The 22,577-nt window shown below is 38.6% G+C and overlaps 1 protein-coding gene across 1 annotated transcript in view; it reads left to right on the forward strand.

Annotated features, from left to right (window-relative positions):
- LOC150110579 (cilia- and flagella-associated protein 43-like) overlaps window positions 1-22,577 on the forward strand; it is a 609,434-nt gene that overhangs the window by 501,185 nt on the left and 85,672 nt on the right. The window contains exon 21 of the mRNA XM_090401881.1: window positions 11,086-11,190. Within this exon, the coding sequence (XP_090258007.1) occupies window positions 11,086-11,190 (105 nt within the window). The remainder of the gene's footprint in view (window positions 1-11,085; window positions 11,191-22,577) is intronic.

Below are 22,577 nucleotides of genomic sequence, written 5' to 3' on the forward strand. Positions count from 1 at the left end.
TGCAACAGAAGTAATCAAAGAACTAAAAGCAATCTCTTCACCAGCAGAGATCTTTGAAATGTCAAAGATTTCTGCTGGTGAAGAAAAAAACATCTCAAAATGACAACATAATAGGTGAGATGCTAAAATATGGGAGAGAATCGGTTGCAAAAGAAATACATAAGCTATGTAATGAAATATGGAGATCAGGATATGCCCCCGAAGAGTGGAAAAAATCGGTCCTGGTTGTTCTTCATAAGAAAGGCAGTGCTTTAGAATACCCCAATTACAGAACTATTGCATTAATGAGTCATCTTGGCAAAGTGCTGATGGAAATACTAACAGAGAGCCTGAAGGGGCATATGGAGGCACATCTTCCAGATGAGCAAGCCATATTTCGACAAGATCGAAGTACAGTGCAACAAATACTCGCACTAAGACTAATAGCAGAGAAAGCTTGAAGAAAGAACAAAAAGATATATTGCTGTTTCGTGGACTTCCAAAAAGCATTTGATAATATTGACCAAAATATAACATGGGCTGTCTTGGAATCCTATGGTGTGGACAATAAATTGATCCGCCTGCTGAAAGATATAAACAGCCAAGCACAAGCAAAAATCAGAATAGCAGGTGAGACTGGAGATTGGTTTGCACTAGTCAAGGCACAAGACAAGTGGACCCAATATCACCAGTTATCTTCATCACACATCTGGGAAGAACACTAGATAAGATTAAAGAAGAAGGTGGAAGCATTTCAATAAATGGCATGAGAATAAACTACCTCTGCTTTGCAGATGATATCATCGTGATTGAAGAAGACACAGCGAGGCTGAAACAGACATTGCAAACACTATACACAGAAGGAAAGAGATATGGACTAAATGTCAACTTTGAAAAAACTAAAACAATGATATTCGGACAACAGGAGTTACTGAACAGAGTTACGATAGACAGATTTTAACTGGAAAATGTGGAACACTTCACATATCTTGGATGCCACATGACGCATGACTTGGACCCCAAAAAAGGAGATAAAAATTAGAATAGCCAGAGCAACAACTATTTTAAATGACATGGACAAAATATGGAAGAGCCGAGCTATAAAGATGCAAACTTAACTGCGCATTGTAGAAACCTGTATCTTCAGCAGCATGCTCTATGGATGCGAGGTCTGGGTACTCCTGAGAGAATTTGAAAGGAGGATATTAGCATTTGAGAGGAAGTGCTATAGAAAGATCTTGAGAATAAACTGGATACAGAAAGTGAACAATGTGGAAATCTACAGATGAATACAACCAAAAGAAACCTGATCCAGAAAATAATCAAAAGGAAACTACATCTATGGAAAGAACAAAAGAGGAAGACCAAACAGAGAATGGGGCGATGACATCGTCAAATGGTGCGGAAACTCTATACACAAATTGAGTCATCTTGCACAAAACAGAATGCAATGGAAGAATCATATCAAGATGGCAGCAGACACCTACGGGCATTGGACCCAAGGTTGTTGATGATGATGATGAACCAGCAAACTCAAGAACAGTAAAAAGCTCAGGCATGAGAGGTGTTCAACATGGTAAGGAAGGTAAAATCAGATTACGAGAAGAATCTATATGAGCTGACCATGGGAAATCCCAAAAATTTCTTTTGTTACCCAGCAAATAAGAGGAAGAATGACCATGGAAGATTAACCTTAATGAGAGCTGATGGTCACGAGGTAACAGAAGCAGATAAAATAGTTGAGTTACTGAGTGACCACTTTGCAAGGGTATATCATCCAAGTGAGGTTACTACTTTAACATATGTGACAGACAGTAATGTGGGAACAGAGGTGGATGAATTGGAGGTTCTTAGGATATTGAAGAATCTCAATGTTAATACAGCTGTGGGATTAGATGGGATATCAGTTCAGGTTTTGCGAGAATGTGCAAGGGACCTGGAAATGTCTCTGACTAGGCTCTTTAATTTAAGTCTCCCCTCTGGTAGAGTTTTAAGTAAGTGGAAAGAGGGCAAAATAATTCCTTTGCATAAAGGAGGTTCTAAGACTGCAGTAGCAAATTATAGGTAAAAGTACTGAAAAAATTGCTCAAGAAGAGAAATCATGTAATGGATGGATAAGAATATGGTACTTTGTGAGTGGCAACACAGCTTTGTGAAGGTTGGACATGCCTCAGTAATCTACTAACTTTTTATAATAGAGTGATAGCTGAGTTGGATAAAGGAAATGGCTACATCACTAAAAAACAAATGTACTACCACAATGATAAGTTTTAATTAGCAAATATTTCATCCCAAGTATCTTGTGACATCCTCAGTACAGTAATTCAAACAATACTAGGATAACATACAGTTAGGGCGCATGATTACAATGGAATCTCAATATACGTGCAATAACATGTTATAGAAGTAAATTAAAACATAACTGAAAAAAAAAACATATATAAAGAGATTATTTTACACAATTTTGCATGACAATTTCCCATACTTTAGGAATAGTAAGAACGTCATTGTGGTTTAAATTTGGTCTGTGTAGTAGAGCTTTAGCACTTTCTTTATATAAACGTTCATGTTTATATAAAGATCTATGTAAAAGTTTTGACTTTTCCCAATGGATCCTATGGTTTGGGTTTTCAACTCCATGTTGAGAGAGACCAGATTTCTGCGGTTTGAAAAGACGAATGTGGTCTTTTATTACATCCGGTTACTTCACTTGGAAAGGTAAAATTTACAAGCAAGAAGAAGAAACAGCAATGGGGTCTCCTTTATCACCAAACTTAGCAAACCTGTTTCTAGAATACCTGGAAGAAAAAATTTTCACTTTTGAACCCAAACCAAAAATTTGGCTACGATATGTCGATGGCGTCTTTGCAGTTTGGGATCATCCCGAACATGAATTACACCTGTTTCTAGATAAAATAAACCTTCTTCACCCTTGCATCAACTATATGCTAGAAAAAGAATCTCCACAGGGTATCTCCTTTCTGAATTTACACATTAAAAGAAAAGAAGCTGGTTCCATCGCCATGTCTATCTATCTCAGAAATTTGGCATCATTAAATCACTAGTTACCAGAGCACGCAAATTCTGCTCCTCTGAAGAATTTCTAAACCAAGAACTGGAAATAATCAAAAATACAGCCATACTAAATGGATATAATCTTAAAACAACTCAAAAAATCATCAGTCACTTCCCCACACATCAACCTAGACATGAAGAAGCCCATAGGATTCCCATACCTTATGTCAAATGCATCTTCGAACGTCTTTTAAAAATTATGAAGAAATACAATTTTGCTGCTACTTACAAACACATCAACCATATCTATAACTTGTTACCTTCTCCTAAGGACACACTCTCACCTCTGATGTTACCTGGCGTGTATGAGATCCCATGCTCCTGCAAGTTGTCATACTTAGGACAGACAGGTAGATCTGTTCAGAAACGCATCTTGGAAATCAGAAAAATTACATCAAGACCACATTCATCTTTTCAAACCACAGAAATATGGTCTCTCTCAACACGGAGTCGAAAACCCAAACCATAGGATCCATTGGGAAAAGTCAAAACTTTTACATAGATCTTTATATAAACATGAACGTTTATATAAAGAAAGTGCTGAAGCCCTACTACACAGACCAAATTTAAACTGCAACGATGTTCTTACTATTCCTAAAGTAATGGAAATTGCATACAAAATTGTGTAAAATAATCTCTTTATATATGTTTTTTTTTTTTCCAGTTATATTTTAATTTACTTCTATAACACATTACTGCACGCATATTGAGATTCCATTATAATTATGCGCCCTAACTGTATGTTATTCCTAGTATTGTTTGAATTACTGTACTAAGGATGTCCCAAGATACTTGGGATGAAATAAACGGGTGAATAGGCTTGAAATATTGGGATGAAATATTTACGTATTAAAACTTATCACTGTGGTTAGTATGTGTGTTTTTTAGTGATGAATTCACCACAGATTTCATTGTATAAAAAGAAATGGCTACACGATGATTCTGCTGGATTTTGCAAAGGCATTTGACAGAATAGGACATGGAACTCTGTAATGCAAATTAAAACAGATGGGGATGGATATGACACTGGTTATGTGGATAAGAGGGTGGCTGCTGAACAGATATCAAAAAAGTGGTACACGAAGGGACAGAATCAACGTGAAAACATCTGACTAGTGGTGTGCTGCATTTCAGTGCTGGGACTACTAATCTACTTAATTTGTACATAAGTGATATAGAAAATAACTTGAAAGGAAATATTGAATATTTCCTTTGAGGCTAGAGATTTAGGGGGTAGACAGAGAGTGAAAGTTTAGAGGATATGTTGCTAAGCTGCTAAAGTAGCTCATAAGATTACTTGGCTATTAAAGAACACACTAACAAGTAGAGATGAGGAAGTTGTTATTCCACTTTATAAGCCCTTGATGCATCCATATCTGGATTACTGTACTCAAGTCTGGTCTCCTGGATTTTTTGGGAATGAGGCAGCGATGGAGAAGATTCAAAGTCAAGTGACCAAGATAGTGAGTGGTCTGTTGAATACTCCCTGTGAGGATAGACTGAGGGTGTGTGGATTGCAGAATATGGTTGATAGGAGAAAAAGAGGGGATATGATAGAAACATTTAAGTTGCTTAAAGAGTTTTATAGAATTGATGCAGGGGAAATATTTCAGCACCTGGCTAGAGGGGCCAGAACAAGAGATCATCTCTGGAAGTTGAATAAAGGTATGGTTAGTAGTGTGTGTGAGGACTAGATTTTATGCTTGGAGAGTTTTGAACGAATGGAATGGGTTGCCAAGAGTCAATTGTGAGTGCTTTGTCTGTGAATGAGTTCATGAAAAGTAATGATAGATTGTGTGGATAGTTTGGATCTCCTGCAATTAGTCTTTGGACTCCATGGATGTGCCCATATAATAATAATAATGATACAGAAGTCATATCTGACAGCCAAAGAACAGGTCGACCATGCTGTGTTAGGACCCAACAGGTTGTGAAGGCTGTAAAATCATGCACTGCCATAATCCTGTTAGAATGCAGAAAGTGATGTCACGAGAGATGAATTTTGCAGAGAATGATGTCTCATGTACTATCTGATAACCTTTGGGTGAGAGCCTATCATCATTTTACTGGACACCTCTTAACACCAAAACGTATGTGACAGAGGGAGATAAAATCAAAGGCACTTCTCTGGCAATATGTGAACAACAGACACAGAGATATCTTCTTCACAAATGAGATGATTTTCACCATTGAAGAGTTGTTTAACTGCCAAAATGATCAGATTATACCTCAGATGGTCACAGCATGTGCCGTAGCATCCAGAATTCAGAGAGTTCACCATCTCATGTGAGTGATGGATTGGTGGAGTGGGGTCAAGAAAGCGGTCAAAACCTCTGCCAAAGTGTATCAAGACACTCTGCTGGAAACTGTGGTACAGCCCCCAAACAACATGACTCAACTCCTGCACACAAGACAAAGACCAACACAAGAGTGCTTGGAGGTGAATGTGCCTGACCACATATCATCATTTGGTTGTCCATCTGGAATTCCCAATCTGAATCTGTTGTACTTGAGATTGTGGTTGGAACTTTAGATAGTAGCCTGCAAGAAACGAACTGCAGCATTGCCAGTCTGAATACGATGAAGGGGGGGGGGCATTATGAACAATGAGTTCTGCTATATGCTTATAGACGTGGTTTGTATGGGCTGAAAGCTGCAAATGATTTACTGATAGATTAAAGATTTATGCTGTTCAAGATGTAACAGTATTTATGGCTAGACTAGGTATAATGGTTACTGTGGTCTTCCTAGAGTGAGACTTTGTACTGAGTGGAGATACCCGAGTAATAATAATAATAATATTACTTCAAAATTTTCATATCAATCCTGAATTGTTAATGATAAAATATTCCAAAGACCTGTGAAAAACATAACATATCTTTATTATTATTAAAATGAATAAAAAAAGACACATGGTATTGTTTTTAAATTTCAGATTTGTATTCAGCGCTTCTCATGATACAATTAGAATTACCAATCAATTATTATTATTATTATTATTATTCAGGCCTCCATGGGGTCAAAAGACTCATCGTAGGAGGTCGTTTTTAGGAAACACAAAGTTTATCCTACCACTCCTTGAACCCATTGACCGTTCCTGCTCCAACCACTCTCTCAGGCAATGCATTCCAAGGTTCAACCACCCTCCACACAAAGAAACCACTCCTCACCCTCTTGTACACAGCTTCCTTTTGTAACTTCCAGGGATGGCCCCTTGTCATCGCTCCTTCACACTGTTCCACCAAGTGAAAGAACTCCCCAGTGTCAACCCTGTAACTGCCTCTCAACAGTTTAAAGTCTCAATCATATCACCTCTCCTTCTTCTATCCACCAAATTCTGCATTCCATATTCCCTCAGTCGAACCTCAAAACTCATATTGTACAGTCCTGAAACCATCTTTGTTATCTGCCTCTGTACCCTTTCCAAAGTCAATTTATCCCCTTCAAATCATGGGGACCAAATCTAAGAACAATAGTCTAAGTGTGGTCTGATCAGGATCTTATACAACAGAAATATAACTCTTTTTCCTCTGCAGGTCAGCATCCTTCTCAGTATTGCAGCAATCCTCTCAGTTACCCTCACCACCTTTGAATATACTACCTGAATTTCAGTTTTCTATCAATCATCACTCCCAGATCTCTTGTCTCCCTACCTCCTCCAGTACAGCTCCTCCAATCGAGTATGCATTCTCCCATCAATGGATCCCAAACCTCAAGACTTTACATTATGCTACATTGACCCGATACTCCCATTCATTTGCTCATCTGTCTAGTTTATTCAAATCCTCTTGCAGGGCTGCCACATCTGCACTATTACTTATAACCCTTTCCAGCTTCATATCATCCACAAACAACTGAATGTCCTCTTGCAATCCATTGACAATATCATTGATATGAAGGTTGAACAATACAGGTCCCAGTACTGAGCCCTGTGGAACTCCACTTGTAACCCTATTGTAACCTTCTGCTTCCTTGATATTCATCCACCATACACAACTCTCTGATACCTATCAGTCAGCCAATCCTGAATTGATTTGACTAACCTGAAATTTAAACCCATGTGCTGCAACTGAAATATCAGCTTATCATGTGGCACCCTGTGAAACGCCTTTGCAAAATCCAAAAAAATGGCAGTATATACCTTTCCCTCATCAACTGCTCATGTTACTTTATTATAAACGGCAACCATATTACTAAAACAAGAGCACCCCTTAACAAATTGATGTTGATTCTCACAGATAACATTACCCTCATCTGCCCAATGCTGTATATAGTCCCTCGCTACTTTCTCCAAGATCTTGCTAACTACTGATGACACACAAACTGGCCTATAATTAGACACTTCCAGTTCTGCTCCCACCCTTATGCAATGGCACTATCTTACCTTCCTTCCATTCCATGGGCACCTTTCCTGCAGCTAGACTTTCATTGAAAAACCAGGTCAAGGGCACTGTCAGTTCCCTAGCACATTCTCTCAAAACTCATGGTGAAATACCATCCAGTCCCAAAGCTTTACTGACATCCAGACTACTCGGTATTTGAAACACGCTCTCCTCATGTACCTCTGAACCTCGAACCTGCCCTATGCCTCTAGTATTAAAACTGACTTCTCCAGGATGAAATACTCCAATAAAGTGTTCATTGAACAATTTCACTATCTCCTTTGCATCAGTCACTCTATTCCCATTTTTATCCCACAATGTCATTCTTCCACAATCATTTCACCACCTACTGGCCACATAGCTAAAAAATTCCCTAGGATTTTCTTTGGATCTTAGTGCCAATCTCTTCTCATATTCCAGTTTTGCCTTCCTCACCATTCTGGTCACTCTCCTGGCCTGCATCTTATATTTTTCTTGTATCCATCCTCCACCCATCTCCTCATATCTCTTCCATAATCTCTTTTTCAACTGGTTCCTGTTTGATATCGTTTGTCACCCACTTTACACCAAATTGTGTCTGCTTCTTCACCTGTGGAATACAGCTTACTGTTGCTGCTAACAAATAACTTTTCACAATTTCCCAATCACTAATGATATCCTGGCCTTCCAATTCTGCCCTCCATGGAACTGCCCCTAGTTGATACCTAAGACTATTATAATCACCCACCTTATAATTCCACATACTTCCCTTTTCTTTGATACACCTGCATGTCTGTTCATCTTCCAAGTCAAAACCACATGGTCACTCTCTTCAACTGGTGGGAGAGATGTCATCTCACTTATTATCAGCTCTTCTGATGCTATGACCAAATCCAAAACTTTTGAACCTCTTGTTCCTTCTATTGCATGCAGCCAAAGACATTTGTCCCTCAAGAATTCCAGAAATTCTATCCCCTTCTTACTACTTGCATTTTCCTCTTCCCAACTTATACTGCTGTAGTTAAAATCTCCCATAATAATCATTCTTCTTGCACTTGCCAAGCTCAACTACCTAAACATCTCCTGCTCCCCACCCTCTGTGCTCCCTGGTTTGTAGCAACACCCCACTAAATATCCTGTCTTGGCCACTTCTACCTCTCACCATATGATTTCAAAACCATTAGTGTCACTGTCTTCCAAAGCCTCCACTCTTAGAGGACATAAGTCATCACTTATCATAAGCAATACTCCACCACCACATTTTCCTTTCCTATCCTGCTGAAAAATGCTTACCCTGCCACTTAAATTCTGGTTATTATATCATCCTCCGGCAACCACGTCTCAGAGATCCCAATAATCTTTGGCCAGGTTGATGCTATCAGTGCCACCAATTCATCTCCTTTATTTCAGATACTCCTGGCATTAGTATAGAGCATAAAAATGTCACTGCTTCTATACCTATCATTGACCCCTCTCTACCCCCCCCCCTGGGCTCAATGTTACCTGATGTCTTTTCCCTTCCCCCAAGCACCCATTCCCACAAGAGGCCACCCCTTCTATCATCCACCCTGGGAATTCTAGTTTCCCTGCATTGACACACTGATTCGTTCAGAAAACAGCAATCTTTCCAGATGCCTTCGTCCTTTCTCATTCAAATTCAAGCAGTCTCTAGCATACAGTTACCTTCTGTCCTCAAACGCCTTGAAGGGTGTTTGAGGATTTTGAGTTTGAGCAGCAATACTGAATTGCAAATTATGCGATTCATTATTGCTGCTCTTCTGCTCAGTTCGTCACTATCATACCTGGGCAACACACATGCAATCTTCCCTCTCTGCATTTTCTTTTGCACAACTTCAATCAAGAATCTCAGATCTCTCGCCACCCAATTTACACTGACTCTCAACTCATTTGTGCCCATCATCACAATCATTTCATCCATCCTTTCACCCTTTTTAATTGCCATAGCCAGATTTTCTATCATCCCTCCAGGCAAACCACCTCTGGCATCCTATCTTGCACACCAGAGATCATCACGTTTCCATACATTCAACCTCAAACCACTCTGTTCCTTAATTGCTCACCTGCATCCCTTACTCTCTCTCTCTCTCCTCTAACCTTTTCTCTCTGTGTTCTCCTACTTACCTGCTGTCCTCGCATCACTCTGTCCCAGGTTCCAGCACTCCCTCGCATTGTTCTCATTTCCTCTCTCTGACTGTTTCCATTCTCCCCTCCTCTATCCTTCCTGTAACTCTCTCTCTTACTCCTTCTCTTCTACTGTTTCCATTTTCTCCTCTTCTATCATTCCCATACATCTCTCTGATTCCCTCTCCTCTACTGCTCCTATTCTCTCCTCTTCTAGCATTCCCATGCCTCTCTCTCCTTCTCTCTCTCCTACTGTTTCCATTCTCCCCTAGCATTCCCATACCTCTCTCTCCTACTATTTCCATTCTCTCCTCTTCTATCATTCCCAAAACTCACTCTCTCTCTCTCTCCCCCGCCCTACTCTGATTTGCCTTGCATTTATCTCTTCCATTCTTCTAATCTTACCTTTCATACTTCTCATCTTATTCACAAGACATTTCACCTCCTCTTTCAGCTCATCTATGTCTCTCTGCAAGTTAGTCACTCTTAATCATAATTCATTCTCCCAAACAAAACCATCTCCGAAACTTTCGCAGTCACTCCTGCCTTCCACACTATCGACTATTATTTTCTCATTCATGTTTTTTCTTCATTCTCTCCTATCACACTACTCGTCTTCTGATATTCATTTCCTGTTCCTGGAGCAACTAGGTCAGTTATTGATATATCTAATTCATTTATTTCCTCCAACTGCCTACATTTTGCGCACATACGCACTCCTCCCCCCCCCCCTCACCAGCCACATATCCAACTCCCGAGATGCATACATGCCGCAAGCACTGCATGCCACAAAGTCCCTTATTATATTATTTATAATAGAGTTCTTAAATGGAAGAGAGCTTGGTGACATGCCACTTGTGATTGCAGCTGAATCCGCCATCATTCCTTACTGCCGAGGAACTACTAAAATAATCGTTAATTATATATAAATGCTATTATAAACACTGCATTATATATATATATATATATTATATATAAACGTAAAATGTATATATATTTATATATAAACGCTATATTCATCTATACTACCAATTAGCGAATAACTTATCTTTTCTTCCACCGCCAATACTCCTGACTGTGACCTCGTGTTCTCGGTAACTCAAAAATAACATGATATGTAACAATGAAACTCTAAAGCAGAACCATTAAACAACACTTGTGTTACTGAGAAAAAAGTGGAGCACAATTCACTAAAGAATTCAACACTTTTTTTAACAACAGCTCAAATCCGCGCCTCGTGCTTCAGCAACCCTAGTGCCCTCCATTAAATTTTTGTCAAAAAATTTGCTGACTTTAGTGGATTTATTGCTTAAGAAGCTGGTGACCCTCTCCATTGAATGGCAGAGATATTAACCAGTCTTCTATGGACAGTGAGTGAGTGAGAGAGACATTAGTTGAAATGCAAGCTTTTATCATTCTCTTTTGAAAAGTACTGAATATTAGCTTCTTTTTTTTTTTTCATGGAATTATAATATTTTCTAACATATGTATATATTTAAATATATCATTTTATTTTTTGTTCAATTAGGTTAATGAGGAAATACAGAATTCTATATCCAGTATGAAAAAAGATGCTGAACAGATTAAGAAATACTGTTGGGATCAAATGGAAGTTAAAGGTTTATCACTTAAGGTAAGGCACCTTTAGTAAATTTGAACATGCATAACTGTTAGGTAAAAATCACAGAATTATATGATTATGAAATTGTAATCTTTTTTTATTATTATTAATGTCTATTATTAATGTTTAGAACAAAACTACAATGAAAAGCACATTAGTTTTTCAAAATAATGGTTTGCTGTTATATGGTTCATTTATTTTAAAACAAAATCTGACTGTCTACATACCAGCTACACAAATCCCCTCATCATCACTGTCACCTTATACCTATGGAATCTAAATGACCATATCTATGTTTGGTAGTTCAGCTGATGTCAATTTTTCAAGCCTTTTAAAGGGAAGAATAATGGTATTCTTATCTCTATAAGTTAGTTTCTTGTCTACATCATAGTTATTCATTCTAATGATTTTACTACTTTAATACGATTTCTGTACTTCAACTCATTGTCCACTATTATTCCTAGGTCTCTGGCATCATTAGTTCTTTGCAGCAAATTTACATCAGTATAATACTCTGTTTGCAGTCTCTCTCTCTCTCTCTCTCTCTTTCTCCTCAGTTCAAAAATGGCAATTTGAACTTAGTGACATTGAGCTAATTCTTTGCATTATTAGCAAACTGCTGGATATTACCTTCCAGATCATCTCTGTTATCATTAATGCACAAGTTGGTCCTGGTCCAAGGTATGTAACTAGATATTTTCATTCTCTACCACTCAGTCACTCTTTCTCATTTCTTGTATTATTTTCTGATACTGTCAGTCAGCCATTTTTCTATCTGCTATGTGTTTGCTTCCTTCTCTGCTTTAATAGCATAAAAATCTTCCACATGATATTCCGTGAAATGCCTTTGCAAAGTACAGTAATATTGTGGTGTATCACCATGATATTATTGTCACTTTTAGAACTCAGGTCCATTCTTCAACAAACAGGCTGCAATTTTGAATAATCATACTGCGAGCATGGATGTCTGTATAAGTCTTTAGGTGGTAGACGATTTTTCTCACTTCATGTGAAACTACCACCCGCCGTGCTTCAATAATGAAATAATGTGAGTAAGCATATTTTAAATAATTATAATGCTTAAGGAAAACTCGCATAAAAAAAACAAAAAAACTCATTTTATGTGAGTTTTCTTATAGCATTATAATTATTTTAAAAAATACCATCCTCCTTATTCAAGATCAAATTGGCTTGGAAAAGTTCTATGTTTAGTCTTTAAAGCAGGAATGGTCTTGGATTAGATTGTTAATCAATAGCTATCCTATGGTGGTAAATATATGATAAGTTCACCACCTTTTGAGAGTGGGACATTCTTTGAAAAAAATGTTAAACAATTAAATTTGCTAATTCTCTTGCACATTCATTTAGTACCATACCAAGAGCCTATTTAATCACTTACTTTGCCTGCCTCAAGCACTGCAATATCTTTAACATTTCTTTTGTCTACCTCTCTCCTTGCATCTAGTGCTATGGCCATATCCTGCACTCAGTTTCTTCTTCAACTTAGAATATATACTCTGACAAAGCGATTGCATAAAACAATATCCTATAATAAAGTGACTGTGTTGTCAGAGCTATGTAAGGAAAGGCGACTGCGGTTTGTAGATGTGTGGCATATATCTGAGGGAAGAATGGAATTATACAGAAGTGACAGAATTCATTTAAATAGCTTTATAGTGAGTAAACTGGAAAAACTGTTGCTAGATGAAAGTGCAGTGTATATGCAAGCCTGAGATCAGAAGAAAGAGGTGAAGTGAAAAATCAGGAGAGTAGTAAGTAGTATTGAAGAGATAGAAGTGCTTGGCAATGAAAACACTAGTAATGGGAAAGAAGAAGAGAGAATGGGAATCCAAGAAGAACTGAGAAATGGGGGGGGGGGGGCAGGCAGTCCGGCTAGACATGGAAACATGGCACAGGAGTTGGCAGATGTTGGAAGTAGTAGTGAATGTACAGGAGATAACCAGCATAGGGATGGAATGGATCAGGATGTAAGTGAGTGGGGTGTTGAAACTGAGAAGTTATATGGGGTAAGCAGTATCAGACAAATGATTGGACAAGGGCAAGTATGGTGTAGAAATCAAAAACCAACAAGTGGCTTGTGTATGACTGGTTTAGACCTAAAAGTGAATTGCTGTGTTTATTTACAAATGCCAGAAGTATCTGAAATAAGGGTGGTGAAATGGTTTCACTGATTGCATTTATTCACTCCAAAATTGTTAGAATAAGTGCAACATGATTGAATGAAGATGATATGATAATGAAGATGATGAGCTGAGCAGAAGAGCGGTGATATTGAATGGCATAATAGCGAGAATGTGTGACAAGAGAGGACTGGTATATGTGAATGCTTGGAGTGCATTTGAGGAAAGAGAGGAATTGTATGCGAGAGACCGTTTACATTTGAATGAGGAAGGACATAGGCATCTGGAGAGATTGCTGTTCTGAACGAGTCAGTGTGTCCCAGGGAGGATGATAGCCGGGGTGGCCTCTTGTGGGAATGGATACTTGGGAGAAGAGAGACAATGTCAGGTAACACTGAGCCCAGTGGAGTCTAGAAGGGATAATGCTGGGTATAGAAACAATGGCATTTATATGCTTTATACTAATGGCAGGAGTATCCGGAATAAGGGAGAGGAATTGGTGGCGCAGATAGCATCAGCCTGGCCAAAAATTATTGGGATCACTGAGACGTGGTTGACAGAAGGGGATATAACAACAGGAATAGAAGTCGCTGGGTATAGCATTTTTCGTCAGGATAGGAGGGGAAAGCGTGGTGGTGGGGTAGTGCTTATGATAAGTGACAACCTATGTCCTCTAAGAGTGGAGGCTTTGGAAGGCAGTGAGACAAATGAATTTGAGAGCATATTGTGTGAGGTAGAGGTGGGCAAGACAGGATATTTAGTGGGGTGTTGCTACAGACCCAGGAGCACAGAGGATGGGGACCAGGAGATGTTTAAACAGCTAAGTTTGTCAAGTGCAAGAAGAATGATTGTTATGGGAGATTTTAACTTCAGTAGTATAAATTGGAGAGAGGAAGATGCATGTAGCAATAGGGGAATGGAATTTCTAGAATTCTTGAGGGACAAATGTCTTAGGCAACATGTAACAGAGGGAAGAAGAGGTTCAAAAGTTTTGGATTTGGTTATAGCATCAGAAGAGTTGATAATAACTGAGTTGATGTCTCTCCCACCAGTTGGAGAGAGTGACCATATGGTGTTGACTTGGAAAATAAATAGACATGCAGGAGTATCAAAGAGACGGGAACTTATGTGGAATTATAAGGCAGGTGATTATAATAGTCTAAGACGTCAACTTCGGGAAGTTTCATGGAGGGAGGAATTGGAAGGCCGGGATATCACTAGTGCGTGGGAAATTGTGAAAGATTATTTGTTATCAGCAATGGTAAGTTGTATACCACGAGTGAAGAAGAGGATGCAATTTGGACTAAAGTGGATGACAAACAATATTAAACAGGAATTGCATGCGAAAAAGAGGCTATGGAAGTGATATAAGGAGACAGGTGAAGAGATGCATGAGGAATATAAGATACAGGCCAGAAGAATGACTAGTGTGGTAAGGAAAGCGAAACTGGAATATGAGAGGAGATTGGCCCTAAGATCCAAAGAAAATCCTAGGGAATTTTTTAGCTAAGTGGCCAGTAGGAGGAGAAATGACTGTGGAAGAATGATATTGTGGGATAAAAATGGGAATAGAGTGACTGATGCAGAGGACATAGCGGAATTGTTCAATGAACACTTTATTAGAGTATTTCATCCTAGAGGAGTCAGTTTTAATGCTAGAGGGATAGGACTGGTTCGAGGTCTGGAGGTACAGGAGGAGAGTGTGTTTCAGATACTGAGTACTCTGGATGTCAGTAAAGCTGTGGGACTGGATGGTATTTCACTACGAGTTTTGAGAGAATGTGCTAGGGAATTGACAGTGCCTTTAACGTGGCTTTTCAATGAAAGTCTGGCTTTGGCAAAGGTGCCCAGGGAATGGAAGGAAGGTAAGATAGTGCCATTGCATAAGGGTTGTAACAGACTGGAAGTGTCTAATTATAGGCCAGTCTGTGTGTCATCAGTAGTTGTTAAGATCTTGGAGAAAGTAGTGAGGGACCGTATACAGCATTGGGCAGATGAGGGTAATGTTATCTGTGAGAATCAACATGGATTTGTGAAAGGATGCTCTTGTTTTAGCAATATGCTAGCCTTTTATAATAAAGTTTCAAGAACATTAGATGAGGGAAAGGCATATACTGCAATTTTCTTAGACTTGGCGAAGGCATTTGACAGGGTGCCACATGATATGCTGATATTTAAGTTGCAGCACATGGGTCTGGATGTCGGATTGGTCAACTGGATTCAGGATTGGCTGTCTGATAGGTATCAGAGAGTTGTGTATGGTGGAGCGGTTTCCAGGAGGCAGAGGGTTACAAGTGGGGTCCCACAGGGCTCAGTACTAGGACCTATATTGTTCAACCTTTATATCAATGACATAGCCAGTGGATTGCAGGGGGATATTCAGTTGTTTGCGGATGATGCGAAGCTGGGACGGATTATTAGTAATAGTGCAGATGTGGTAGCCCTGCAAGAGGATTTAATTAAGCTAGATAGATGGGCAAATGAATGGGGGTGTCAGTTTAATGCAGCAAAATGTAAGGTCTTGAGGTTTGGGAAACATCGATGGGATGCTGCATACTCTATGGGAGGAGTTATACTGGAGGAAGTAGGGGAGACAAGAGATCTGGGGTTGATGATTGATAGAAACCTGAAGTTTAGGGGACATATTGCAAAGGTGGTGAAGGTAACACAGAAGATTGCTGCTATTATGAGAAGGACACTGACCTGCAGAGATAAGAGGGTTATCATTCCATTGTATAAGTCTCTGATTGGACCACACTTGGACTATTGTTCTCAGATTTGTTCCCCAGGATTTGAAGGGGATAAATTAACTGTGGAAAGGATACAAAGACGGATGACAAAGATGGTTTCAGGACTGTACAAGGATAGTTATGACGATCGGCTGAGAGAATGTGGACTGCAGAGTTTGGTGGATAGAAGAAGGAGAGGTGATATGATTGAGACATTTAAACTGTTGAGAGGTGGTTACAGGGTTGACAATGGGGAGTTCTTTCGCTTCGTTGATCAGCAGGAAGGAGTGATGACAAGAGGCCATCCCTGGAAGTTATGAAAGGAAACTGTGAGCAAGAGGGTAAGGAGTGGTTTCTTTGTGTGGAGGGTGGTTGAGCCGTGGAATGCATTGCCTGATGGAGTGGTGGGAGCGAGAACGGTCAGTGAGTTTAAAGAGTGGTATGATAGACTTTGTGTTTCTCAGGGGGGTACTCCCCTCGATGAGTCTTGACAGACTTTATGTCTTAGGAAGGACCTCCCTCGAAGAGTCTTTTGACTCCTTGGAGGCCTGAATAATAATAATATTAATAATATCCTAAGGGGAAATAGAAATGGAAGAATACAGTGTTTTATTTGTGAGGATAGAAAGTACAAGAAGGTAGGGAGGGGACGGATGCTGCTGATGATAGCAGGGGAATTAGGATGTGAGTGAGTGGATGTTCACATAAGGCAGGTATGAAAGAAGGGGAAATAGTGTCGCTGGTTTTGAGGCAGTGATGTGAGGTACAGGTTACCAGAAGACTTATTTAGTTGAATGTTGCTATATGCCAGAGAATGTGGAGGAAGATGATGAAGAAATGTATAAGCAACTTGAGTTAGAGAACAAGGGAAGGGTGATTACTATATGTGATTTTGAGTATGGTAGTATAGATTGGAATGATGAGACACACTCAAAATCAGTGTACTCTCACTCTTCTTTTTTGCTTCTTCCAGTAACTCTTTCATATCTTCTCTGTCATGCAATATGTAAGAAAATATTATAGACCAGACTGTATTAACTGCAGTTGTAGTCAAAGTATTGGAGAGATCAGTTAAGAATAGAATACAAGATTGGGTTGATGGACATGGTATTCTTTATAATAGTCAGCATGAATTTGTAAAGGGTAGATCTTATTTTAGCAATTTACCTGCATTTTATGATAAGTTAATAAATATGTTAGATAAGGAAGAATCATATACAATGATATTCTTGTACTTTGCAAAAGCATTTGATAGATTACCAAAGATGCCTCCGTAGTGTAATTGGATTAAATCCTTCAAGGTAGTAATAGTAGCAATTTTTTTAGGGAAGGTAAGAAAGATTCTCTATGGCAGTACCTTAAATCTGCTTTTAAATTTTGTTTTTTCAGATGAATCAGCCTGAATGCATGATGAAATCAAACAGTTTGGCTATATCTGAAGGAATTGTGACAAGTTGAAAAGTTTCAGCCAGTTTAACATTAGTAAATGAATACTAGACGTCAAAACATATTTTTTCATTTTTATTTTTGCCAAGAAATCTGATGACTTTTTTACAAAATAGGGTGGCCATTAAGAGCATCTGAGATCCTTGATGGAAACTGGCCAAGCAGGGAATTAGGATAATCAGTACAGTCTATAGTTGCCCTAAGGGGAACACCTTTATAAATTTTTGGTAGATAACTATTCTTGGTAGTATTCTAGTGTCCAAGCTAAAAACTTGACCAAATAAAGAATTCATGGAAATGTTTTCAGAAATAATACCTATAAAGAATTCATTTTCTGGATTTGGCTCTTTGTGGAATGGGTTGTGCTCATCCTCTTGGTAAGTGATTCTGTTGCATAAGAAAAGAGTTACTATATAGGCTGCTGATCATACCTCCCATTTTCAATGGGAAGCACTAATTCTTTGCTGCATCCTGGCTATCCCATTGTTTTAGTGTTATAATGTAATAATAATGAAATTTCAAAAACAGGACAAAATATTATTATTGTCCTGTTTTTGAAATTTACATTATTATTATTTATTTATTTTATTTTATTTTTTACATGGCTACTAGAACATGTCACTCAGGTTTGAGAAAATGAGCATAGTGCAGTAAATGATGGAGACTCACCACTAGTCAGCCATATATTCTGTATATCTGTGATCACTTGTGTTTAGGCATTTGTTTTGTGTGCTTGTTGGTCATTGCATATGCATACCTAAAAATTTTTTATTACAGGTATCCCTCGATTAACGCAGTTAATTAATCCCTCGATATTACTGCATATATCAAAATCATGTTAATCAAATCTAATAATCAATGGTAAAAATTACAATTCATCCATGATCAATTACTGTATTAATAATTCGTTTTATATGGTACTATTTTAGGAAAGTTAAACATTAATGCAAAGTAAATGTTTAATAAATACTTGTACCTACATTATTTACTGCAATTTTTTTTATCAAAAGAAGTTATCAAGAGTCGTTTGAACAGTTTTAGTTTTTTCTTATCGGCATAAATTCTGCGATAAGCAAAATGACCAGTGGCGACCCGTGAAGTTTTAAGTGGGGGTGCTGCCTATGCTGTTTAAGTGGGGGTTGCTGATGCAAGCATATCAGCAATCCATAAGCAACCTTATGGATTGCTGATGTGTCAGCAACCTTATGGGTTGCTGACACATTTATACAATGATAAAACAAAAGTAGTTTATTAACATTAAATTGATAATTTTTTTCATTGCACATGGAAGTAAGAGTGGCATTAATCAATATCTGCATAAGATACATCATGATGCTGAGAAAACTTTGAGTCTGGTTTCAAGTATCTGCTTGTGTTGCTGCTTGTCAAGACTGATAAAAAAAGATTTATTAACCAAAGTTGGTTAATAAATTACTAATGTTATAAATTACTAATAAATTTCTTAACAAAGTTGGGGCAATAATTACTAGTTTTATCACCATATACACTGGATGAGGTAATAATGGATTTGAATAAAACTAAAGCATTACAATAAGTTTAGAACATAGTAAACACACACACACAGAAAAATACATCAAGCTGGTTTCAAACATTGTATTGTACTTTTTGTCAAACTGTACTCAGTTCAAATTGTAAATTTTTCTTCTTCACTTCGTGAAACATACAAACTATGAAGTAATGTGTTAAAAAAATTAGACAAATACTCTTGACAAAAGAGAATCATTGCTCTGTGTGTTTCCTAGGCAAATGATGGTTGATTTGGATCTCCTGCGATGAGTCTCCAGACTCAAGGGAGATGCTGTAAATAATAATACTACTAATAATACCAACACATATTTCAGAGTTAGTAAAAATAGTGCATGCTGAAAATCTGTAAATAAGATGCTGCAGTAGATTATGAGTTGTAGTGCATGGTGGGACAGTTTCAAGGAGGTAGAGGGTTACAAGTGGGGTCCCACAGGGCTCAGTACTGGGAACTATATTGTTTAACCTCAGTTCTGGGAACTATATTGTTTAACCTTTATATCAATGACATTGTCAGCAGATTGCAAGGGGATATTCAGTTGTTTTCAGATGATGCGAAGCTGGGAAGGATTATTAGTAATAGTGCAGATGTTGTAGTCCTGCAGGAGGATTTCAATAAGCTAGACAGATGGGTGAATGAATGGAGTAGGTCGGTTTAATTCAGCAAAATGTCAGGTCTTGAGGTTTTGGACACATCGATGGGACGCTGCATACTCTATTGGAGGAGCTATACCGGAGGAAGTAGGGGGCACAAGAGATCTGGGGTTGATGATTGATAGAAACCTGAAATTCAGGGGACATATTGCAAAGGTGGTGAAGGTAATACAGAGGATTGCTGCAATAATGAGAAGGATGCTGACCTGCAGAGATAAAACAGTTATCATTCCATTGTATAAGACCCTGATCAGACCACACTTAGAATATTGTTCTCAGATTTGGTCTGCAGGATTTATTATTATTATTATTATTATTATTATTATTATTATTAAACAAGACCTCATGGAGTCAAAGACTCATCTAGGAGGTCCTTTTATCTCACACACATCTCATCATACCGGGTCTTAAACACATTCAAACTCCTTGCAGACACCACACTCTCAGGCAAGGCATTCCAATCATTCACAACTCTGCACGAAAAAAACCTGCCTCTCACTCCCCTACTCACACCCTCTTTATACAGTTTCCAGGGATGACCTCTGGTTCTCCCCTGATCTCCCACTATTCGCTGTAGAACTTCTCCACCATTGATCCTATAGCAACCCCTTACCAACTTGTAGGTCTCTATCATATCTCCCCTCTTCCTTCTCTCCACTAGTCTCTGCAAATTACATCTTTTCAATCTTTCCTCATACTCGACATTCCAGAGGTCAGAAACTACCTTAGTCAGTCGCCTTTGGACCCTTTCCAACATCTCCTCATCCTTCTGAAAACCAGGTGACCAAATCTGGGCACAATAGTCCATGTGTGGCCTAATCAAAGCCTTATACAATGGAACAAGAATCTCCCTACTTCTACACGTCAGTGTCCTCCTCATCATTCCCAGAAGTCTTTGTGTTGTCTTCACAATTTTGGCGATGTGACCCCTAAATTTTAGATCCTTATCCACTATCACTCCCAGATCTCTTATTTCCTCTACTTCCAACAATATATTCTTACCAAGCATAAATTCTGCATCCCATCTTTGTTTTCCAAATTTTAAAACCTTACATTTTGCAACATTGAACTCACACCCCCATTTGCTTGCCCAATCACTCAATTTATTCAAGTCTTCTTGCAAGGCCACAACATCTTCACTACTCTTTATGGTTCTTCCCAACTTTGCATCATCTGCAAACAACTGAATATCTCCATCCAAATCTTCGCCAATATCATTAATATACAAGTTAAATAGTAATGGCCCTAAAACAGATCCCTGAGGCACTCCACTAGTGACTTTCCTTTTCCTGGATATTGCACCCCCATACACAACTTGTTGATACCTATCAGATAGCCAGTCTCCAATCCAATGCACTAATCTAATATCCAACCCCATCTGCTCTAATTTGACTGTCAACTTATCATTTGATTTGAAGGGGATAAATTAACTGTGGAAAGATACAAAGGCAGATAACAAAGACAGTTTCAGGACTGTACAGTGTTAGTTATGAGGATCAGTTGAGGGAATGTGGATAGAAGAAGGAGAGGTGATATGAATGAGCCTTTTAAACTGTTGAGAGGTAGTTACAGGGTTGACACTGGGGAGTTCTTTCACTTGGTTGAACAGTGTGAAGGAGTGATGACAAGGGGCCATTCCTTTAAGTTACAAAAGGAAACTGTGAGCAAGAGGGTGAGCAGTGGTTTCTTTGCATGGAGGGTGGATGAACCAGTAATGCATTGCCTGATAGAGTGGTGAGAGCAAGAATGGTCAATGAGTTTAAGGAGTGGTATGATAGACTTTGTGTTTCCTAGGAGGGACCTCCTTCGATGAGTCTTGATAGACTTGTGCTTCTTAGAAGGGACCTCCTGCGATGAGTCTTTTGACTCCTCTGAGGGCTAAATAATAATAATAATAATAATAATATTCATAATTGTCTCCATTGTGCTTTTGACTATCTACCAATCAATATTGAATGCTTTGCAGCTGCAATACTGAGAAGGACGCTGACCTGCAGAGATAAAAGAGTTATCATTCCATTGTATAAGGCCCTGATCAGACCACACTTAGACTATTGTTCTCAGATTTGGTCCCCAGGATTTGAATGAGATACATTGACTGTGGAAAGGGTACAGGGGCAGATAACAAAGATGGTTTCAGGACTGTACAATATGAGTTATGAGGTTCGACTGCGGGAATGTGGACTGCAGAGTTTGGTGGATAGAAGAAGGAGAGCTGATATGATCAAGACTTTAAACTGTTACAGGGTTGATGCTGGAGAGTTCTTTCACTTGATGGAACGGCAGGAAGGAGCGATGACAAGGGACCATCCCTGGAAGTTACAAAACGAGGCTGTGCGCAAGAGGGTGAGGAGTGGTTTCTTTGCGTGGAGGGTGGTTGAACCTTGGAATGCATTGCCTGAGAGAGTGGTTGGAGTGGGGGGACGGTTAATGGGTTGAAGGAGTGGTATGATAGACTTTGTATTTCCTAAAATGACCTCCCACGATGAGTCTTTTGACTCCATGGAGGCCTGGATAATAATAATAATAATATATATATATATATATACACAGTCAGACTTTAGTAAGAATATAGAAGATAACAATCAGGATAAGAAAGAAAGAACCTCGTATGAACTTCCTCCTAAGACCAGGGAATGCCTATCATCAAGAACAATAGAATATTGAAGAAAAGAAGAATACTGAAAGATACAGGAAAAGACTGTCTAGAATATAAAATTATTTGTAAACAACTGAGGCAGATATCAAAGATGACTATAACATGTATAGAACAACAAAATTGGCAGAAACAGCTAGGCGCTGCAGTTGCCTAAAAAGTGGAAAAAGAAATAAATCTAAAGCAATCACTACTGTCAGCCTTCATAGACAATCAAGGAAACAGACA

Source organism: Typopeltis vanoorti, chromosome 1 (assembly GCF_054136105.1).
Source record: "Typopeltis vanoorti isolate ZY-2024b chromosome 1, IOZ_Tvanoo_1.0, whole genome shotgun sequence".
Classification (NCBI taxonomy): Eukaryota; Metazoa; Arthropoda; class Arachnida; order Uropygi; family Thelyphonidae; genus Typopeltis; species Typopeltis vanoorti.